The sequence below is a fragment of the Nymphaea colorata genome, chromosome 10, assembly GCF_008831285.2.
Source record: "Nymphaea colorata isolate Beijing-Zhang1983 chromosome 10, ASM883128v2, whole genome shotgun sequence".
In the NCBI taxonomy this organism is placed as follows: Eukaryota; Viridiplantae; Streptophyta; class Magnoliopsida; order Nymphaeales; family Nymphaeaceae; genus Nymphaea; species Nymphaea colorata.
The window spans coordinates 18,651,930-18,675,092 of NC_045147.1; the positions used below are offsets into that span (position 1 = coordinate 18,651,930).

At 37.6% G+C, this 23,163-nt stretch overlaps 1 protein-coding gene across 5 annotated transcripts; it reads right to left on the minus strand.

Moving 5' to 3' along the window:
- Positions 1–590: 590 nt before the first annotated feature.
- LOC116262563 (pectin acetylesterase 12-like) lies at positions 591–22,638 on the minus strand. 5 transcript variants are annotated; one of them, XM_050079976.1, is made up of 12 exons: positions 22,041–22,638; positions 21,027–21,109; positions 20,712–20,841; positions 20,508–20,581; positions 19,594–19,680; positions 17,557–17,681; positions 17,391–17,451; positions 17,230–17,283; positions 17,048–17,125; positions 2,039–2,144; positions 1,792–1,937; positions 591–928 (listed from the first exon to the last, which is right to left on the minus strand). In XM_050079976.1, exons 1-12 carry the CDS (start codon positions 22,246–22,248, stop codon positions 815–817), a joined length of 1,266 nt encoding a protein of 421 aa, XP_049935933.1. In that variant the 5' UTR covers positions 22,249–22,638; the 3' UTR covers positions 591–814. The 5 variants fall into 5 exon arrangements, with proteins under 5 accessions (XP_049935933.1, XP_049935932.1, XP_049935931.1 ...); XM_050079975.1 differs by lacking the exon at positions 2,039–2,144 and adding an exon at positions 16,828–16,933 and having other exon boundaries at positions 22,041–22,635; XM_050079974.1 differs by lacking the exons at positions 1,792–1,937; positions 2,039–2,144 and adding exons at positions 16,581–16,726; positions 16,828–16,933 and having other exon boundaries at positions 22,041–22,630.
- Between the last annotated feature and the right edge of the window lie 525 nt (positions 22,639–23,163).

The window sequence follows — 23,163 nt, forward strand, 5'->3', positions numbered from 1 at the left end:
AGGCAGAAGCACCGGCAACTTATGCCAAGAGGCAAAAAGAAGGTGTTGAACCCGTGGCCTCTTTCATCTTGAAAATCTTTCAATAATAGACCATAGAAAAAGTCCAAGCTAATTTTAAATTTAAAAAAAGCAAGAAAAGTCCAGAGCCATTTCCAATCTTATCTATTAACAAGGCCGCTTTTTCCATCACGAAAAACAAAAGAATCCCAATAGAGAAAAGGAATCAACCGATTACTTGCTTTCACTTATGCCAGGAAAGCACATTGGATGGCTCTCCGTTTATGGTCTTCGGGATGACTCCTCACTGCCCTCGAGCCTATCATTCTGCCTGCCATGGCCTGCTTCCCTAGGCCAAGCATTTTCCATTAATTTGGTGGCATTCACAAAGATACTCTAGCAGATATAGGGCCAAACCGGCATCCAATTCTTTATCAGGAGCAAGTTGAAAGAAACAAAAGCATGTTGATTTTCTTATATATCATTACATTATCAAGAAAACTGCAAATGCCCCTCACATGAGTAAACAAAGCAAATAACACCATATATATATATATATATATATATATATATATATATATATGACCTTCAAATTATCAGGATATTGTCATTCTGATTTAAAAAATCACCAATGAAACCATCACATAAAAAAATGATACTGAAATGTCACAACGCTGCTTACAATAAATGCTTTAAATAGTTTCCTAATTTCATGAGCCTATTCACCATCTTCATTCTGTAGAACAAGAGCCCCGACTTAATTGATCATCTTGTAGAAATTCACAGCTTGTATGAATGGAAGAAACGGACTTGCCAATCAAAGATTCGAAGATATAAGATTATGGCAGGTTTTGTCACAAGGATAAGCACAATCTGTCTCTTTTATCACAGTTCGTTCAAAATACCAATCCCCAACAGCAACTGCAATTTTCTGCATAAAGGAAAAGAAATGATAGTAAAGATATGTGCAATTATGAAAGCACAGTCATGAATTACACTAAGCAATCAAAGAGACAAGAATCAAGAACTATGAATAAAATGTCTATTTGATAAGAAATAGTTATTTTAACAACCAAAAGTTCCTATTCACATATAAAATGTCATTGCCTAACAAGAGAAGTTTCAGGTTCGTAGTAGTATCCTTGAATGAAGACCAGCAAAAAGCTTTCCTCAAAGTTACTATATAATGCAAATACAAGATGAACAACATTACTCGCAGTTCACTTCTTTTGTGTCTATTGTAGTAGAAACAATAGACAGTCTTCCATGAAAACATCAAGTTCGGAAAACAAACCCAGTTAAGCCGTAACAATCATAAAGTGGTCATTTATGTATTATTAGGTCCACACAACCATATTAGAAGCCATTAAAATGATGCTTTTTGCTTTCACGAACCAAAATATGCAAAGAACAACACAAAAAAGTTGTATCCCTCAGGAACGTTTCTGCATGAGAGGTATGCTGTTTGTCACTGTCTGAGAAATACAAGTTCAATAGTAACGCAGATTACAAGTGCCTACGACTAGCCTCAGTGTTGGCTGCGTGATGACAAAAAGAGCTACTGCACAGGCACCATACACAAAGAAAATAGCAAAAAGACATTTATTTAGATCAAACATTGTAGGATTTGAAACAAAAGCAGTCAACTCCACAAAGCTAATGGATTCTTGCTATACGATATCACAAACATGCACACGGTTTGCAACTTTGCAGGTTTGACCAAGGGAAAGAAAAAAAACCAAGAAACCTTCCAACAATAAATTGTTTCTGAAAGAGAAAAACCCATATACACACCTTGCCTCCAATTGTAGGAGAACAATCTGCAAACCAAGTGTCTTGACTCTCTGATTGACAATGTGCAAAGCATGAATTCACAAACAGACCATTTTGCCTAGATGAAGAAAAGCTCCTCATAGAATTAAGCATTGACATCCTAAAACCTGCTCATAAATGATAAAAGTTCAGGAAATATAAAAGATCAAAGTTGGTAACATAAACCTTTATGGCCACCTTTCGCAGGAATACATAAAAGGACAATAACCTTGCAAAAATCCAATCTGTGAAGCATCACAAAGTGCAGGATTCATTTTACAGGCGGTCCAGTGACCATGAGGATCAGCACGTTGAGTTGCCAAACTAGCCTGGAGCTGGAAAAAGGAAACAAAGAGCATACCATAAGTGTTTTGCTGCAATCATTAAATAGCTCTTACAAATGATGCATGGATTTTTTTTGTTTGAGCTTTAAGATGAGTTCACTTTACCTGCCAAAAGTCATATGCAGCATTCAAGAGAAATAAAGGGGTTCTGATATTAGCTACCAAGTTCTGGGGGAAGAAACACTGCAGGCCCATGCACACATTAAAAATGTAAATTTTCCACAATGTGTTGCTATGTAATTTTATGCCAACTTAAAGGAACAAGTGGTAGAGCGTCACTGAAGTTGGATCCTCTTTTGATGTACAAGTAGATGGCAAGTTCCTTCCAGAACCCCAATAAATAACAAAATTTTCAGCATCATGCCTTTGAGTGCATCTAAAATGGTAGACTATCCAGTTTGAAATGCCGAAAATGATAGAACATCTAAAATTAGCAGTACCTGAATATTGACAACACCTTCAAAAATCGACCTCATCGTGCGTCTACCAGCAATATCAATCCTACAACAGGTAAAATCTTAAGATTTTCAGGTGGATTTGTTAACACAAACTTTAACACGATGGGGTTAATGTTCTGCAAGAACTGAGAGAGAGCAATAGCCATACGCATCCATGAAATATCCAGCATCACTAAGGCATTTGACTCGTGTACCCCTTGGAAATAATTCATGGAATTCATCACAGTGTAATATGGATGCTAAAACCCCAGCAGAACATCCTGAGAGAAGAGCCTGTACAGCATGTGATACCCTCAATAAATATCCAGCTACAGCAGAAAAGATAACTTCAAAGAAATACCAACTAAAATAGAGAATATGAATAACAATTTGAAGCTCAAAAAGACTGATATTAATAGACATCACTGTAAATTCAACGTATAGAGAATAGATAAGAAGGGTTTGCTACAAGTGAGGATCAATTAACACGTTAATTTGGTGCAACCAGGATTGACCATACTTTCATGATTTCATCACCTGGACTGCCTTGAAAAAATGAAGACCACAAGAAGCACAATTGTTTAGACTAAAGTCTCTAAATTTTTCAAAATGTAGAAGACAAGCAGCATTGTTTATCTTAACAACATGATATATCAAAGGGTACAGTTGTCAATGCATGGATTACCATGATCAATCTAGACAGCTTTAACATTGCAAGAACAGGAGGACCATATGCCAACATAGAAGTCAACCAGGCACATGTACTGAATCTTAAGACACATGTGCACTAGTGGGAAATCCATAATTATATAAAACTGAACAAGAAAAGGGTGAATTAAACAAATTTCAATCAAAAAATCTTTTGGGTGCACTGCACTGGGCCATTTGGAAGCAAACGACTAGTATTGTCATAGCTAAAACTAAGTTCAAGTACCAAAAACAGCACCACAAAAAAATACCATGCACAGAGCTCCAAAAGAGCCAATAATTAGACATTCTGGGTAACAGGAGAAAATTTGATTACATATATCATGACAGTAATTATTTGACTGCCATATCCAGAAGGACAATATGGAATGTGATGAACTACCATTTCACATGCTAAAGAAAAACAAAAGTCACAAATGCACATTGAATATAAAAAATTAACTGGATCTTTATCAAGTCAAAGGATCCCGAGCAAATGTGATGTATCAAATGTATAAGGTCATTTTCTCCAACTTGATAGTCTACTATCAAAATTCAAAATGTATCCACTTCTACCAATGTTAACTATAAGCATTATCAATATGGTAATTTTCAGGTCTTATTCTCTTCTACAATTTAATCTTCATCCAAGAAACATATAAAAAGAAGATACATGACTGGCATCACTTATCTAAGGATGTATCTAGCATGTATAACATATAAGAAAACATATTCTTTCTCCAACCATATGTTGTATTGCTTCTCTCTCTTTCTCTTTTGCTTGAAAGTGTGTTCTTTACTCAATTCCCCCTTCCTATCCATCAAGTCCATCAGATGCATACTCTCAGAAGCTAGTAAATCATTCTTGTTTTTTTAAGCTACATACAACAATTTAAAATTTTAAACTTGACTAGCAATTCATGTCCTCATCCAAATGTATCAGTGCACTACCTTAAATTCTGTATATGAATAATTTACATTTAGCAATAAAATGTGTTAGAAATATAAATGAAACACAATCTCCAAAGAAAATATGGAAAAAGAGAAAGAGGGAACAATCAGTCAAAAAAAAATACGATACGGTTACGATACGTTACGATATTTTACGATACGGCGTATCTTAAAGCCAGACCGATACAGCTTACAATACACTTTTTACAACATTGGTCAACTCAATTATCAAACATGAATATGCACTTGCTCTATTGCACAATATAACAATGGCAGTTAAGAGATAAGTTTCTACATGAAACCATGCGCGAGAAGGATTTAAGGCTACTTCATATTAATATACACTTGATTCCACCACAAATTTTGACCAAATCAAGTCCTTGAAATTTATCATTTCTAGCATTTATCAGCCTAAGCATTGAAGATCACCTTTGCATGTTTTCCAAATATCTGCCTTTTACTGTATGCCTCTGTCTGTGTGTGTGTGTGTGTGTGTGTTACACACACACACACACACATGCGTGTGCAAGCATAAAATTTGAAACCCACATGGTGACCTGAAAACTAAAAGATAAAGCAGCTAACCTGCTTTGCATAACGCATGCCTTTCGACATCAGATCCTCTACTGCAGCCAACCAGATGCGCTGTCCACGGAAGTAAAGGTTTGAAACCTGAAAGGACAAAAAGGGTGCAACTAGATAACGTTAAAAGAGAGCATACTATAGCAGAAACCAAATCAGAAAGAACAGAACACCGAAAAGATCCTCAAAAGCATTTCAGAAAAATATCCTGCCCACAGTTGCTGGAGACATAGCACTGGCACATGGTCAACTTGATCAACCATTGAAAACAGCAAATGTTCATATGTTGCAGCCTGCAATTTATCTACCTGCCCTACTAACAAAATTCATTAGGATGCCCTTCATAAATTTTCCCTAAATCATCGTGTTAGAGATCTCAAATGGAAGGTTGGAGTTTGGACAAATAGCAGTTAAAACTTAAAAATATCAAATTGAAGAAATTACTTGCCATTTCTTGAACTAATTCTTCCTTATGGACATGAGTATAATGTATAGACGTTTCATCATGCATTTGAATCTCATGTCAACAAAGACGAAAAGCTATCATTTAATGCATATTTCATGCCTGTAATGCAAGAAGGCACTGTTTATTCCTAAGTTTTTTTCATAGTTATCTGAACTTATTTTTATGTATTGAACACAAAAAATGGGTAGTTAATAAAGTTGTCTGATACAATGAACAAGAAAAGAGACTACCACCCATGCACTGGCATATCGAACGACCAACTAAAAGAAATAACTTATTTGATGGCCCCATGCATGCATGTCACACTCAAAAGATAAAACCATAAACAACATATGATATTTAGAAAGAGGAAGCCTACCAATCAATTCCATATAAAGTACATAACTTTGTCATCATCATCAGCTGAAAGGGTAGTCACAGAAAACGTGTTTTTTTCAAAAAAAAAAAGCAAAAAAGCCACGATAAATTAAATGGCCGTTTAAAACTTAAGAACAGCGTGTTTTTTTGAAAAAAACATTAAAAACGAAAAAAAAAAGTGTTTTCATTTTTATTTTCACTTGTTTCATTTTTTTCAGTTTTTTTAATGCCAAACAGTTTTTTTGTTCATTTTCTATTTTTTATTTGTTGCAAATCTATTTACCTTTTGATGTTTGTGTTATTAATTTCTCACTTATTTTATTTCCCCATTTTTAGTTTTCAAATTTTTAAAAATTTATGGTTTTTTTCCCGTGTTTTTCTCATTTTTTTCAAGCTTGCCGTATTATACCCTAGAAAAATCTCACTGTTTAAAAGTCCGAGACGTTATTTGTGACTGTGGCTGAAAGAACATTTACATAAAAGTAATCATAATGATTATGGGCTCAGTTCTCACCTTATCTTCACCTTCCCCACTAAAAGATGCACCGTCACAGTAGCGAATCCTTACTCTATTTATTCCAGTTGAAAAAGTCTATTAAATAGAAAATATTTAGCAGTTCTCCAAACAAATCAAGCATTCCAACTCCCAAGATACAGCAGGATGTCTTGGACCCATCTCAAAGAAAGAGGCAAAAAGGAACAAAGCAACATTATTTGACAAACCAGGATTTTCTGCAGGATTATTGCTTAGAATTCCAGTAAATGGAAGTTGTTTTTCCATGAATTTTGATGAACCACGACGAGTTGTCTTACGAAAAATACAGCTCCTAATGGTGTTACACCAACCTCCACCCTGCAGTTAGAATGTTATCAGATGAATAATCTAAGTGGAAACAGATATCCACATAAATGAAAGAACAGAAATAAATACTCAAAACTACTTGGGTGAGGCACCTTACATAATATTAGTTATGTAGGTATCAACTACGAAAATTCTTGAGCTGACTTTTCATTGCAAAATTGCATAGATTCTCATACCTCCAATTGGATGAGCCAACTATTAGCGCCTGAACCAAATCCACGGTGGAGGTGATAACCAGGCAGAGTTCCATCCAGGCAGACTACAAAAAGTGAGAAGGAAAGAAAGATTAGGCAGATCATAAACTTTTGAAACATGACCTTAAGGACTTATTTGATTAGAGATTTTTTTTTTTTTTGACTGAAAAGGTAACTGTAGCTTAGAATCCAAAAGTTTTGATTATATATTCGTTTTGCTAGCATTTTGAACGATTCCCTTATTGAGGGCAATGACATAATCCATTTGTCGCCATAGCCATCACAAAGCCAGGTCATGTATTAGACTGAATCGTTACTCGTTACGGACAGATCTTTGAAAACTATTATTCACGAATTAGCAGCCGAAATTATTTTCAGTTAATGCTATGTCATGGAGCTTTAGTGTTGAACATATTCAAAAATATGAGTATAGTTGTGCAAACGACATCTATCAGAAACACCAGACTGAGAAGAACATCAAACATAGCTGGTGGAAGCCATGGCCATGATAACTGCCAGGTCACCTGTCTCAGAATCTCAGATCTTAACTAAAGCCGAAACCTAAGAATAACCAATACAAAAGGAACTGGAAAAAAAAGAACGAGATGAAGAAGTGAGAAGTAGGAGAAAAGGTAAAAAGTCGTATCCACGCAAAGCAATGGAAACAAATTATCCCCGTATTCTGTCGTAGCCAGGCCGCTTTTAAACCTTTTGATACCCCAATAACCCACTCTGCTACCTGTCCTTGTGGCAACAAGGAGAGCAATTACACTCATCACCTCCGTAATCATTACAACCACATGGGTGACCATGGAAAAGCCGGTTTGAAGAGGATGTGACTGCAAAACACTAAAATAATAGCATAACCGCTCCCCATCTGATGATCAGCCCAACAGCGACCACCATATCTCATGCTTGATGGAGATAACGGAGAAAGAAGTTCATAGAAGAAGGAAAACGGGAGGAAAAGAGAGGGAGAGAGAGAGAGAGCTTGCCTGCTCCTTTTGCAGCAGCACTAGCTACGAGGGTTAAGGGAACCATGACAGGGATGTCTGTCACATTCAACTTCTCAAAAGCGACTACTCCGCCTTTGTTCAAACAAAAAACGGCCATGCAGAGCACCCACAATGCATATCTACGAAGTCCCAACCATCCCTTCCCTGTCCCTGCCATTTTTCCTTCTTCCTCTGTATGCCGCAACCGAATCTCTCTGTCGCTCCCTCCCTTTCTCTCAGTGGTGCATACATGAGGGATATAAATAGGACCGCAGAGAGGTGAGATGCAGATTTGCAATGAGTGAGATGTGGCACCCCCTGTCAGCTTATTGCATTGAGGAGGAGTGGAGGACCAGCAATAAGGATTAGGTGTCAGTGGCAGAAAACGCAAAGGGAAGAAAAAACAATCGGGTAAATGGGTAGGCAGGGCGTCACTGTAACTGTCCCAGGGTCCTTAGATGAGTTAAAACGCTTCTGAAGGTCGGAAGAGGGTTCCTGCAGAGATATAGCCACCAACACAAGAAAGCGGCCATTAACCTCCGAGGATCTTGCTCAAGCACAGAGAGAAAATGAGAGAGAGAGGGAGGGAGGGAGGGAGGGAGAGCTGCAGTTCCTGCCGACCGATGGGCTTCCTTTCTCAACTTTTCCCTCTTGTGAACTGCCCGCGTTTTTTCATCCTCGCCTCCTCCTTTATTCACTTTGAAATAATATTAAAAGCTCCTCCTCTTAGATTGCCGCGAAACAGATCGGAAAATGGAAAAGCGAGGAAAGATAAAAAAAAAATCTTCACATACGGTAAAAACCAAGTTACTTTGAGAAATTTCGGGTTGGTAGTCCACCAAGTTACAACTTTCCAAACTTCATTTTTTAGCTTCTTCCCTTTTTCTGTTGCAGATTGCCAACCTTCTGTTGGGCATAAAAGTTGTCCATTATTAGACTTGTGGTAGCTCCGGATCTTCCACTGACAACCTTCCTCCATCTCAAGAAAAGAAGAAAAGAATAGGAAGGGCGCGTGACGGCAGTAAAGGATCTTCATTGCGAGTAAATGAAGGGGATAGTTGTGTGTCCTTTCACGGTACGAACTCCCACGAGAAACCTACAACAACTCCGCTGCCCAATCTCAGAGACAACGCTTTGTCTGTGACAGTTATGGATGAAAAGGTTGTCTTTCAACTTCAACTAGAGATTATTAATGGTTTCTTTGTACTGGGGACCTTCTTGAAAAAAAGCGCCTGAAGCTTCATTGCAGATAGAGTTATCTACATGTACTGCAACCAAGATGCATCAGATCGGGTATCTATCTGATTGTGTTACAAAATTCAACCAAGATGCAGTCGCAATGTTACCTCCAAAATAATAATTGTAGAAAAAAAGAAAGAAAAGAAATTTGCCCGTGATTTGTGAGTTCTTTAGTCTACAAATTTTGACTTTCCCTAGCTCTAGATTGAAATGTTCGAATCAAACAAGGGTCGCAGCCGGCAGTCTGATTATTATTATGAGTGTTATGTAGTTGTCTTTCTGCGCACAGCCACAGAAAGTTTCACAATGACACCTCCAGACTCTCAGCCTGAAAGTAGATTACTTTCCCATTATTTGGAATTTGTTGGGTGGATGAATTATTTTCTGAAAAAGATATAAAAAGGGCAGTAAAAGATATAATTAATTCATTTATTTTTCAAGTGATTAGGAGGTATTCCACCATCTGAGTGAGAGCTCAAGGACCCTCCTTTTCCTCTTCATGTAGAGATAGTTTACCTTCAACTTTTTACCACGCCACACACTGTAAGACCGAAGGAAATAAGGCTTATAGAAATCAAACCAACAACAAAAAGATTCACCGGCACCAGTTTGAATGCCCCAAGGTTTTTTCTTTTTTTTTTTTGTTTATTGTTTATTGTGGTGAAAGAGATTACCAAAAGGATTATTCATGAAAATTTTCAGACAATTGGGTTTTGTGGCAACATGGTCATCATTGAAGAGGAAGCTTGATTTTGTCAAAAAATTTTAACCGAATGGTTCCAATCCAAACCAATTGAGTTCATGTGTAAAAATCTTGAACTATAACTTTTCAAACAGTTTTCCCAAACAATAACAAGCAACTAGATCCCTAAGGACTCCTGTTAGAATGTTGGAGATCACTATCATGTCTCAGTGCACTATACTTATGGATCGTAAAAGGTTATCAACCATACTTTGTGAGGGTAAAGAAGCATACACGAAAAAAGAGGCACTGGTCTCTCTTAGAAGGGGGTGGAATGAACCACTCACCCTTTAAAAATAAAACAAAAACAAAAAACAAGCAAAGAAATCTAACATGGACCTTTTATTTGACTGAGTGCTTGCCACTTCTTTAACCAGAAACGTGTTGTTTCACTTGAAGGTTAGGATAACTTATCCAAAAGGTGAATAATTTTCTGGTAGAAATATAACAGAGTATTAGGCTAAGTGGGGTGGAAGGAAGCAGCATTCCTCTGATGGACAGTCCCAATTTGACTCTTATGGTTCCCATTTGTGGAGGAACCCTGATTTGGGGCATCTCTCAAGGTTGGAAAGGTGCACCCAAGGAAATTTTACGTCTGTTTACACGAGTTTCAAGGCCAGTGTCCTTATGATTCGTTTAGGATTGTGTTTGAATCGTGGAAAAGAAGTCGCAGGACCCTGTTTTCTGTCACATCCTCACAAGTCCAACAGGGGAAAAATTCCCACGAATTGCGACTCTCTCTATTGTGATAAATTGGGTTCTTTGTACCTTCGTTTTGGTTTTCAAAACTAAGGAAATCATATCATAATTATTATTTTGATTGTCATATGTTTATTCTGCAGGGTTACATTAATTATTAAGAAATTTTTACAAAATGGTGCCTTTTTGCTACTAATTAGTGGGAACCATGCTTTATCTTTTTGTTGGAGAATAGTAAATCTTTTATCTCTAGTATGCATTCTATTTTATTTAGACTCTAATGTTTTGTAGTCTTTTATGATTTTTTGTATTCGCCTGTTTCTAATTTATTATAAATTTTTTGTATATTTATAAGGTTGTATTCGGCAAAATGAAAAATGCAATAGAAGAAAATGTGGCAAGAAGTCACAAGAAGCTACAAAAGGAGAGAAAATGGGCTTTTCTAAAATGGGCTTCTCTTCTCTACCAATCAATCACTTTTGAAAAGAATATATTAGTATTTTGTGATGAACCTGATGCAAGAATTGGTTTGAGGATTAATCAGTAGAAAACAGAAAAATTGTCAGATATTGACCCTTTTTTTTTATCGTATCTGTAAAGACCGGACGTTAGATTCTCTCTTTTTCACAAAACTCAAAGGTCGCCTTCTCAGAAAGAAGATCGGTCGGAAACATGTCGAGGAGTAAAAAAAAAAAAAAAAATCATTGGCAGTAGCTCATTGAAGAAATCTTTTCCGGAGGTAAAGAATCCAGTGCAATTAAATTGTCATTAAGGACAAACCGTCATGAGATGCAATGTGAACCACCAGCTACTGCATTGAGAAATTACCATAAAAACATTAAAGTAGAAAATTCTAAGGCGTTCGTTTGGATTTACAGGGACGCAAAACGCGCTCCTAATGAACAAGGACTTATCTCCATGCTAAGCTGTTGTCCACCAAGTTTGCTAAAACTACACTTCTTGATTGATCGGATGATTACATAAGACTTCAACCAGAGAACTCTGTGTTGCTAAATCACTGATCTCTAAGTACAGTAGCAGACACACAGTCCAGCTGGGAAACCTGCCATTCACTCTCAGTTCATACATGATCAGGAGTCTCGTCGGGTTCTCAGAATCGTCCTCGGGTGAGTTCATCGGTTGTACCATGTATCCTAGATAGTGTTAGGTCCTATCAGTCACAATGCCTCTGATCCAACTGGGTTTTCTTTATGAAACATGGTCAAAACCAAGTCCACACCAATCTCATTGCAGAGCCATCATGGATCCAAATTTCGCCAACAATTGCATGTTTCTGGCAATTGTCCTTGTCTTCAGTTTCATAAGCGTCAAAATGTGCTGCATCTGGAGCGTTCTTATGGAGAAAAACTTACATTCTGCTGCCAGTTTTGCTCCTTGCTTGCTGGCAAAACAGTAAAGAAGGAACACAGCTGTTGCAAAATTCCAGTCTCATCAAGAAAGAAGAATGTAGTGATTTTGATAAACAAGTGAAGTTCTGAAAAGTGATAGTAGTGGCCATCCTTTTCAATAGAAAAAGGATGTACCAACGAGTGACAACCACAAATCGCGTTAAGAAAAGTCTAACGGAAGGAACCAAGCATGGTGTCCCCGCCCCATGATCGGAACTTTTCGAATGGTACATTATAAGAGTCCACAGAAATTATTGCCGTCTTTCTTTAATGACATCATCTGTCTTGTTGCATCCATAGGTAGACAAAGCAAATCATTTTCAAGGTCGAGACCACAAAACACAATAGCGACTACGAGCAAATCCGTTGTCGAGTTGATGACCAGGTCCAAGTCGGAGTCTACATCCAGGATTTAATCTCGAGTTTTTCGCACTAATTTCCCAACCAAGTCCAAAAACAGTGTGCCAAAAGCGGGGTGAGCTTTGGGCTGATCAAAAATTTTGTAGACCCACATGAATTAAAAGTTTGAGGCATAATAAATCTGGTTGAGTAAAAGGCCGTTGTCTAACAAGTTCTGAATATGCGATCCAAACCTCAACAAGTTTTGTTCAGGTTCGATTTCAGGTGTAGCTGAAAATGGCAATGTTTCGAGTCCAAAAGGTGCGAATCTTGATTAGGTCGAAATCAGGACTAGCTTGCTTGCACTTTTCATTTTGTATTAAAATTCAACGTCACTTGGTTCGGGCTGGTGTAGTAATAGCGCCCAAGACAGGTGCATCGGGTACATTTGGCTCCAGACCGCATCCATTGCGAGTTTTTGGGACACGATCCATACACAATTTTAAAGAGAGTTCCAAGTGGAAAAACCAAGATACTTTTGAGTCATCAGATTTCCTAGTGAGCAGGCAGTAAACCACCTATCATCCAAAAAAGATGCCCAACGGCCCCTGCAACTCATCCTGCCCCAAGAGTCTTAAGTTGTGTGAAGAACTAAGTGTGGTATGGTGCACTAATCAACTAGAATGTTGTATACATTGGGGTAACACCTACACGAATCGAACCAAAGACAACCGCCTGCCGCACCAGTTAGGTTATGCTCTTTGAGGGCGTCATGAGATCTTGAAGCATCCTGTTTTAACATGAGATCATCTTGAAGTTTCCTGGTTTAAATTCAATTTCTAGTCATTTCCCTGTCGTTCTAGTTGATCTTTGATTTTTTTTTCCTTTTGGGTAGAAATATTTTTGTACAATTTTGCTTCACAATGCATCATGCCTACCACTAAACAGAACAACAGGATCTTCTCTACACCATTTTCGTTATGGTGGGCACTCCTGCAATGAATCGACTGGCCTTCCATGACCGTGTTGAAGAAGAAAAGCATCCGCTACCTTGGCAGCAGAAGAATACAACGCTCAAAAGGCAGGGAAAAAAGAAGCATATCTTGCCATACAAGGTGAAGAAAAGCTCGTGGTTGTAGATCTCATCCACAAGACAACAAGCATTACACTGAGTCCTTTTCCAAGCACAAGAGGATCCAAGCGATAACAAGTTTCAAAATTAGAACCATATATGTCTCTGAAAAATTGAAAAACGACTCTGTAAAGAGGACCTGTCATAAACATTTGAGACATTATAGACAAAAAATCAGAGATCAGATTGACGACACGTTCAGAAGTCAAGACCATGTTCACGGGCAGAATCAGCCAAAGCTTTAACACGTCCATGGTATAGATAACCCCCACGATCAAAGGCCACCCTGGTTATTTCTTTTTCTAGACAAACCTTGGCAATGGCTTCTCCAACTCGTTTTGCAACTTCCTGATACAAGAAATATGGTAAATGAGAAACTTGAGGTGACTAAGGCGAGGCAAAGAAATTAAAACTAGAAAAATAACAGACAACCAAAAGTGAACTACGGACAAAGGAACCAACAAATGAAAAAGGACTAAAACAAAGCCTGGAACCAAAATAGTTAGAAAAACAAGAAGATTCATTCTCAAGAAGGGTATGAACCAACACAATCATCTCATTAATGACCACCTTTATAAGTCATTGAAGATCACTCATAATTTTCAATACAAAACTAAACTTTTGGGGTGTTACCATCCACCCCCGTTAAGGCACACGCATCCGCACGTGTGGGACCCCAGGTCTGAGTGTTGAAACTGTTCTGATACCACTGTAACAACCCGACCCACTACTCGGCTCGGGCTCCTGGTTCGGCAGATCCCAACCCACCCGCTAGTAGTTTCGACTTCATTCTCAAAAATGTTATGAACCAAGACAATCATCTCATTAATAACCGTTTTTATAAGTATACGGAACTAAACTTTTAGGGCATTGTAGTATGGAACCCTAACATGATGCTTGTTCATGGATAGATTGTAAAATTTGAAGAGGCCAAATGGTTCCTAATCTTTAAGGCCATGCTTGGTGGGGAATGACAATCTTCCCATTGAACCCTGCAACTTCCAGGTCAAGAAAGTATTTTGTACCAGGCTCTCCAATTTAAGTTCATTAATACAGTACCAAAAGGGAATGGACCGTTCTCTAGTTAAAAACTTAAAGTACAACTGAAGGGCAACTAAAGGTGCCCACCCTTGATCATTGCAGCAAAAGGAACGGAGAAGGATATTTTTATGGCAAAGCGCCAACCTGCTCTTGTCCACGAGAAAGAAACAACAGGCTAGCCTTCCTAGCTGGGCCACCTAAAACGGTTGAGTCAAAGAAACTCGAAACCCATTATTCTTAGGTTTTTATTATCAAGGTTTTTCTTAGGTATTGATCTGCAATTTTGTTTCCTTGAGAAAATTTCAGGAAATCAAAAAATATAAAACATATAGAAAATTTTGTCAATTTTGAATTTTTCTATTATTTTATTGCAAAAACATTGACAAACATTAATAACAGTTATTAAAATGTTAAAAGAAAGCTATTTTAAAAAAAAATTCTGAAAAAATTGCAAAAAAAAGTTAATATTCTCATGATGCCACTAACCCCAGTCTTAAGACAATATATGAAACGGTTAAACAGAAGGATTTGATTCTCTATCTTAAATATTCTTGCCTTGGTTTCGTTCACAATTTGACGGATCAAGATATAAGTTTGTAGATGCAGACTTTACCCTTTCTACCATTTGGGTTCGGATTCAGATCTGCTACACGACAATTAGACATTGGATGGAACCCAAAGGCGCCGGAATGGAGGGCAGGGCCCTAGATGTCATGTCGGCAAAATACAGTCCAAATCATTGTGCAAGGCAAGTTGTTGCTTCTCCAAGAACGTTTTGGCTTGAGTTTCTCTTCCAACCTGAGACTTTCATGGCCTAAACGGCATTCAATTCTTTTATCAGGAGCAAGTTGAAAGAAACAAAAGCATGTTGATTTTCTGATATATCATTACATTATCAAGAAGAATTCAAATGCCCCTCGCACGAGTAAACAAAGTAAATAACACCATGAAACAAGAATGTCATCTTTAAACTGCACTTCATTGACTTCAGTGTCATATATATATATATGACCTTCAATTATCAGGATATTGTCATTCAGCTTTAAAAAATCACCAATCAAACCATCACATAAAAAATGACATAAAAAATGATACTGAACACCCGTGATGTTACAACGCTGCTTACAATAAATGCTTTAAATAGTTTTCTAATTTCATGAGCCTATTCACCATCTTCATTCTGTAGAATGCAAGCTCCGACTTTATTGATCATCTTGTAGAAATTCACAGCTTGTATGAATGGAAGAAATGGACTTGCCAATCAAAGATTCGAAAATATAAGATTATGGCAGGTTTTGTCACAAGGATAAGCGCAATCCGTCTCTTTTATCTCACTTCGTTCAAAATACCAATCCCCAACAGCAACTGCAATTTTCTGCAGAAAGTAAAAGAAGAAATTATAGTAAAGATATATGCAATTATGAAAGTACAGTCATGAATTACACTAAGCAATCAAAGAGACGAATCAAGAACTATGAACAAAATGCGTATTTGATAAGAAATAGTTATTTTAAGTTTTAACAACCAAAAGAAGTTCCTATTCGCATATAAAATGGCATTGCCTAACAAGAGAAGTTTCAGTTTCGTAGTAGTATCCTTGAATGCAGATCAGCAAAAAGCTTTCCTGAAAGTTACTATATAATGCAATACCATACAAGATGAACAACATTACTCGCAGTTCACTTCTTTTGTGTCTATTGTGGTAGAAACAAACTTTATGCTAGACCAAGGCAGTATACAAGTACCATGAAGACTAAGAGCCGTCTTCCATGAAAACATCAAGTTCAGAAAACAAACCCAGTTAAGCCGTAACAGTCTTAAAGTGGTCATTTATGTATTATTAGTCCACACAACCATACGAAAGCCATTAAAACGATGCTTTTTGCTTTCGCAAACCAAAATATGCAAAGAACAACACAAAAAAATTGTATCCCTCAGGAATATTTCTGCATGTGAGATATGCCGTTTGTCATTGTCTGAGAAATACAATTTCAATAGTAATGCAGATTACAAGTGCCTACGACTAGCCTCAGTGTTGGCTGCATAATGACAAAAAGGACTACTGCACAGAGACCATACACAAAGAAAATAGCAAAAAGTCATTTATTTAGATCAAACATTGTAGGATTTGAAACAAAAGTAGTCAACTACACAAAGCTAATGGATTCTTGCTATACGATATCACAAACGTGCACATAGTTTGCAACTTTGCATGTTTCACCAAGGGAAAGAAAAAAGACCAAGAAACCTTCCAACAATAAATTGTTTCTGAGAGAGAAAAAGCCATATACACACCTTGCCTCCAATTGTAGGAGAACCATCTGCAAACCAAGTGTCTTGCCTCTCTGATTGACAATGTGCAAAGCATGAGTTCACAAACAGACCATTTTGCCTAGATGAAGAAAACCTCCTCATAGAATTAAGCATCGACACCCTAAAACCTGCTCATAAATGATAAAAGTTCAGGAAATATAAAAGATCAAAATTGGTAACATAAACGTTTATGGCCACCTTTTGCAGGAATACATAAAAGGACAAAAACCTTGCAAAAATCCAATCTGTGAAGCATCACAATGTGCAGGATTCATTTTACAGGCGGTCCAGTGACCATGAGGATCAGAAGGTTGAGTAGCCAAACTAGCCTGGAGCTGGAAAAAGGAAACAAAGAACATACCATAAGTGTTTTGCTGCAATCATTAAATTGCTCTTACAAATGATGCATGGCCTTTTTTTGTTTGAGCTTTAAGATGAGTTCTCTTTACCTGCCAAGAGTCATATGCAGCATTCAAGAGAAACAAAGGGGTTCTGATATTAGCCACCAAGTTCTGGGGGAAGAAACACTGCAGGCCCATGCACACATTAAAAATGTAAATTTTCCACAATGTCTTGCTAACTTGCTATGTAATTTTACGCCAACTTAAAGGAACAAGTGGTAGAGCCTCACAGAAGTTGGATCCTCTTTTGATGTACAAGTAGATGGCAAGTTCCTTCCTGAACCCTAATAAATAACAAAATTTTCAGCATCATGCCTTTGGGCGCTTCTAAAATGGTAGGCTATCCAGTTTGAAACGTCCAAAATGATGGCGCATCTAAAATTAGCAGTACCTGAATATTGACAACACCTTCAAAAAACGACCTCATCGTGCGTCTACCAGCAATATCAATCCTACAACAGGTAAAATCTTAAGATTTTCAGGTGGATTTGTTAACACAAACTTTAACACGATGGGGTTAATGTTCTGCAAGAACTGAGAGAGAGCAATAGCCATACGCATCCATGAAATATCCAGCATCACTAAGGCATTTGACTCGTGTCCCCCTTGGAAATAATTCATGGAATTCATCACAGTGTAATATGGATGCTAAACCCCCAGCAGAACATCCTGAGAGAAGAGCCTGTACAGCACGTGTGACCCTCAATAAATATGCAGCTACAGCAGAAAAGATAACTTCAAAGCAATACCAACTAAAATAGAGAAAATCCGATGTATAGAGAATATATAAGAAGGGTTTGTTACAAGTGAGGATCAATAACATGTTAATATGGTGCAACAAGGATTGACCATACTTTCATGATTTCATCACCTGGACTGCCTTGAAAAAATGAAGACGACAAGAAGCACAATTCTTTAGACTAAAGCCTCTAAATTTTTTAAAATGTAGAAGACAAGCAGCATTGTTTATCTTAACCACATGATATATCAAAGGGTACAGTTGTCAATGCATGGATTACCATGATCAATCTAGACAGCCTTAACATTGCAAGAACAGGAGGACCATATGCCAACATAGAAATCAACCAGGCATATATACTGAATCTTAAGACACGTGCACTAGTGGGGAAATCCATAATGATATAGAAGTGAACAAGAAAACAGTGAATTAAACAAATTTCAATCAAAAAATCTTTTGGGTGCACTGCACTGGGCCATTTGGAAGCAAACGACTAGTATTGTCATAGCTAAAACTAAGTTCAAGTACCAAAAACAGCACCACAAAAAAATACCATGCACAGAGCTCCAAAAGAGCCAATAATTAGACATTCTGGGTAACAGGAGAAAATTTGATTACATATATCATGACAGTAATTATTTGACTGCCATATCCAGAAGGACAATATGGAATGTGATGAACTACCATTTCACATGCTAAAGAAAAACAAAAGTCGCAAATGCACATTGAATATAAAAAATTAACTGGATCTTTATCAAGTCAAAGGATCCCGAGCAAATGTGATGTATCAAATGTATAAGGTCATTTTCTCCAACTTGATAGTCTACTATCAAAATTCAAAATGTATCCATTTCTACCAATGTTAACTATAAGCATTATTCCTGTGGTAATTTTCAGGTCTTATTCTCTCTTCTACAATTTAATCTTCATCCAAGAAACATATAGAAATAAGATACATGACAGGCATCACTTATCTAAGGATGTATCTAGCATGTATAACATATAAGAACATATTCTTTCTCCAACCATATGTTGTATTGCTTCTCTCTCTTTCTCTTTTCCTTGATAGTGTGTTCTTTACTCAATTCCCCCTCCCTATCCATCAAGTCCATCTGATGCATGCTCTCAGAAGCAAGTAAATCGTTCTTGGTTTTTAAGCTACATACAACAATTTAAACAACTTGACTAGTAATTCATGTCCTCATCCAAATGTTATCTGTGCACTACCTTAAATTCTGTATATGAATAATTTACATTTAGCAATAATATGTGTTAGAAAGATTATATATATGTATATATATATATAGGTCATCCTCTTAACTGATTGTTTCCTCTTTCTCTTTTTCCATATTTTATTTCGAGATTGTATTTCATTGATAGCCTTTCACATTGTCTGTGTATATCTTTGCAACTTTCCCACATGAATGTCTTTGATAAACTTCATTTAGTCATGGTCAACTCAACTATCAAACATGAATATGCACTTGCTCTATTGCAGAATATAACAAAGGCTGTTAAGAGATAAGTTTCTACATGAAACCATATGCGAGATGGATTTAAGGCTACTTCATATTAATATACACTTGATTCCACCACAAATTTTGACCAAATCAAGTCCTTGAAATTTATCATTTCTAGAATTTATCAGCCTAAGCATTGAAGATCACCTTTGCATGTATTCCAAATATCTGTATTTTACTGTATGCCTCTGTCTCTATGTGTGTGTATGTGTGTGTGTGTGTGTTGTGTGTGTATATGTGTACACACACACACACACACACACACATATGCGTGTGCAAGCATAAAATATGAAACCCACATGGTGACCTGAAAACTACAAGATAAAGGAGCTAACCTGCTTTGCATAACGCATGCCTTTTGACATTAGATCCTCTACTGCAGCCAACCAGATGCGCTGTCCACGGAAGTAAAGGTTTGAAACCTGAAAGGACAAAAAGGGTGTAACTAGATAATGTCAAAGAGAGCATACTATAGCAGAAACCAAATCAGAAAGAACAGAACTCCAAAGAGATCCTCGAAAGCATTTCAGAAAAATATCCTGCCCACAGTTGCTGGAGACATAGCACTGGCACATGGTCAACTTGATCAACCATTGAAAACAGCAAATGTTCATATGATGCAGCCTGCAATTAATCTACCTGCCCTACTAACACAATTCATTAGGATGCCTTTCATAAATTTTCCCTGAATCATCGTGTTAGTGATCTCAAATGGAAGATTAGAGTTTGGACAAATAGCAGTTAAAAATATCAAATTGAAGAAATTACTTTTCATTTCATGAACTAATTCTTCCTTGATGGACATGAATATAATGTATAGTTGTTTCATCATGCATTTGAACTCTCATGTCAACAAAGACGAAAAGCTATCATTTAATGCATATTTCATGCCTGTAATGCAAAAAGGCACTGTTTATTCCTAAGTTTTTTTCATAGTTATCTGAACTTATCTTTATGTATTCAACACAAAAAAAAAAAAAGTTAATAAAGTTGTTTGATACAATGAACAAGAAAAGATACTACCATCCATGCACTGGCACGTAGAACGACCAACTAAAAGAAATAACTTAGTTGATGGCCCCATACATGCATGTCACACTCAAAAGATAAAACCATAAACAACATATGATATTTAGAAAGGGGAAGCCTAGCAATCAATTCCATATAAAGTACGTAACTTTGCCATCACCATCAGCTGAAAGAACATTTACATAAAAGTAATCATAGTGATTATGGGCACAGGTCTCACCTTATCTCCACCTTCCCCACTAAAAGATGCACCATCACAGTAGCGAATCTTTACTCTATTCCAGTTGAAAAAGTCTATTAAATAGAAAATATTTAGCAGTTCTCCAAACAAATCAAGCATTCCAACTCCCAAGATACAGCAGGATGTCTTGGACCCATCTCAAAGAAAGAGGCAAAAAGGAACAAAGCAACATATTTGACAAACCAGGATTTTCTGCAGGATTATTGCTTAGAATTCCAGTAAATGGAAGTTGTTTTTCCATGAATTTTGATGAACCACGACGAGTTGTCTTACGAAAAATACAGCTCCTAATGGTGTTACACCAACCTCCACCCTGCAATTAGAATGTTATCAGATGAATAATCTAAGTGGAAACAGATATCCACATAAATGAAAGAACAGAAATAAATACTCAAAACTACTTGGGTGAGGCACCTTACATAATATTAGTTATGTAGGTATCAACTACGAAAATTCTTGAGCTGACTTTTCATTGCAAAATTGCATAGATTCTCATACCTCCAATTGGATGAGCCAACTATTAGCACCTGAACCAAATCCACGGTGGAGGTGATAACCAGGCAGAGTTCCATCCAGGCAGACTACAAAAAGTGAGAAGGAAAGAAAGATTAGGCAGATCATAAACTTTTGAAACATGACCTTAAGGACTTATTTGATTAGAGATTTTTTTTTTTTTGACTGAAAAGGTAACTGTAGCTTAGAATCCAAAAGTTTTGATTATATATTCTTTTTGCTAGCATTTTGAACGATTCCCTTATTGAGGGCAATGACATAATCCATTTGTCGCCATAGCCATCACAAAGCCAGGTCATGTATTAGACTGAATCGTTACTCGTTACGGACAGATCTTTGAAAACTATTATTCACGAATTAGCAGCCGAAATTATTTTCAGTTAATGCTATGTCATGGAGCTTTAGTGTTGAACATATTCAAAAATATGAGTATAGTTGTGCAAACGACATCTATCAGAAACACCAGACTGAGAAGAACATCAAACATAGCTGGTGGAAGCCATGGCCATGATAACTGCCAGGTCACCTGTCTCAGAATCTCAGATCTTAACTAAAGCCGAAACCTAAGAATAACCAATACAAAAGGAACTGGAAAAAAAAGAACGAGATGAAGAAGTGAGAAGTAGGAGAAAAGGTAAAAAGTCGTATCCACGCAAAGCAATGGAAACAAATTATCCCCGTATTCTGTCGTAGCCAGGCCGCTTTTATACCTTTTGATACCCCAATAACCCACTCTGCTACCTGTCCTTGTGGCAACAAAGAGAGCAATTATACTCATCACCTCCGTAATCATTACAACCACATGGGTGACCATGGAAAAGCCTGTTTGAAGAGGATGTGACTGCAAAACACTAAAATAATAGCATAACCGCTCCCCATCTGATGATCAGCCCATCAGCGACCACCATATCTTATGCTTGATGGAGATAACGGAGAAAGAAAATCATAGAAGAAGGAAAACGGGAGGAAAAGAGAGAGAGAGAGAGAGAGAGAGATTGCCTGCTCCTTTTGCAGCAGCACCAGCTACGAGGGTTAAGGGCACCATGACAGGAGTGGTACTATACTCGGCAACCCATTGTGGGATCTCTGTCACATTCAACTCCTCAAAGGCCACTACTCCGCCTTTGTTCAAACATAAAACGGCCATGCAGAGCACCCACAATGCATATCTACGAAGTCCCAACCATCCGTTCTCTGTCCCTGCCATTCTTCCTTCTTCCTCTCTATGCCGCAACCGAGTCTCTCTCTCGCTCCCTCCCTTTCTCTCAGTGGTGCATACGTGAGGGATATAAATAGGACCGCAGAGCGGTGAGATGCAGATTTGCAATGAGTGAGATGTGTCACCCCTTTTCAGCTTATTGCATTGATGAGGACCATCAATAGGGATTAGTTCTCAGTGGCAGAAAACGCAAAGGGAAGAAAAAACAACCGGGTAAATGGGTAGGCAGGGCGTCACTGTAACGGTCCCAGGGTCCTTAAAACGCTTCTGAAGGTTGGAAGAGGGTTCCTGCAGAGATATAGCCACCAACACTAGAAAGCGGCCATTAACCTCCAAGGATCTTGCTCAAGCACAGAGAGAAAATGAGAGAGGGAGGGAGGGAGGGAGAGCTGCAGTTCCTGCCGACCGATGGGCTTCCTTTCTTAACTTTTCCCTCTTGTGAACTGCCCGCGTTTTTTCATCCGCGCCTCGCCCTTTATTCACTTTGAAATAATATTAAAAGTTCCTCCTCTTAGATTGCCGCGAAACAGATCGGAAAATGGAAAAGCGAGGAAAGATAAAAAAAAATCTTCACATACGGTAAAAACCAAGTTACTTTGAGAAATTTCGCATTGGTAGTCCACCAAGTTACAACTTTCGAAACTTTATTTTTTAGCTTCTACTTTATTTTTTAGCTTCTACCCTTTTCCTGTTGCAGATTGCCAACCTTTCTGTTGGGCATAAAAGTTGTCCATTATTAGACTTGTGGTAGCTCCGGATCTTCCACTGACAACCTTCATCTCAAGAAAAGAAGAAAAGAATAGGAAGGGCGCGTGACGGCAGTAAAGGATCTTCATTGCGAGTAAATGAAGGGGATAGTTGTGTGTCCTCTCACTGTAGGAACTCCCACGAGAAACATACAAC

Bases quoted from the DNA above. Each gene is read 5' to 3' on its own strand.
- LOC116262563 (XM_050079976.1), bottom strand. From the start codon at position 22,248: ATGGCAGGGACAGAGAACGGATGGTTGGGACTTCGTAGATATGCATTG. The intron at 20,842-21,026 runs GTATGAGAATCT...TTCTAATTGCAG, and splicing joins GTTGGCTCATCCAATTGGAG to GGTGGAGGTTGGTGTAACAC. The intron at 17,452-17,556 runs GTATGGCTATTG...TACCTGTTGTAG, and splicing joins GCTGGATATTTCATGGATGC to GATTGATATTGCTGGTAGAC.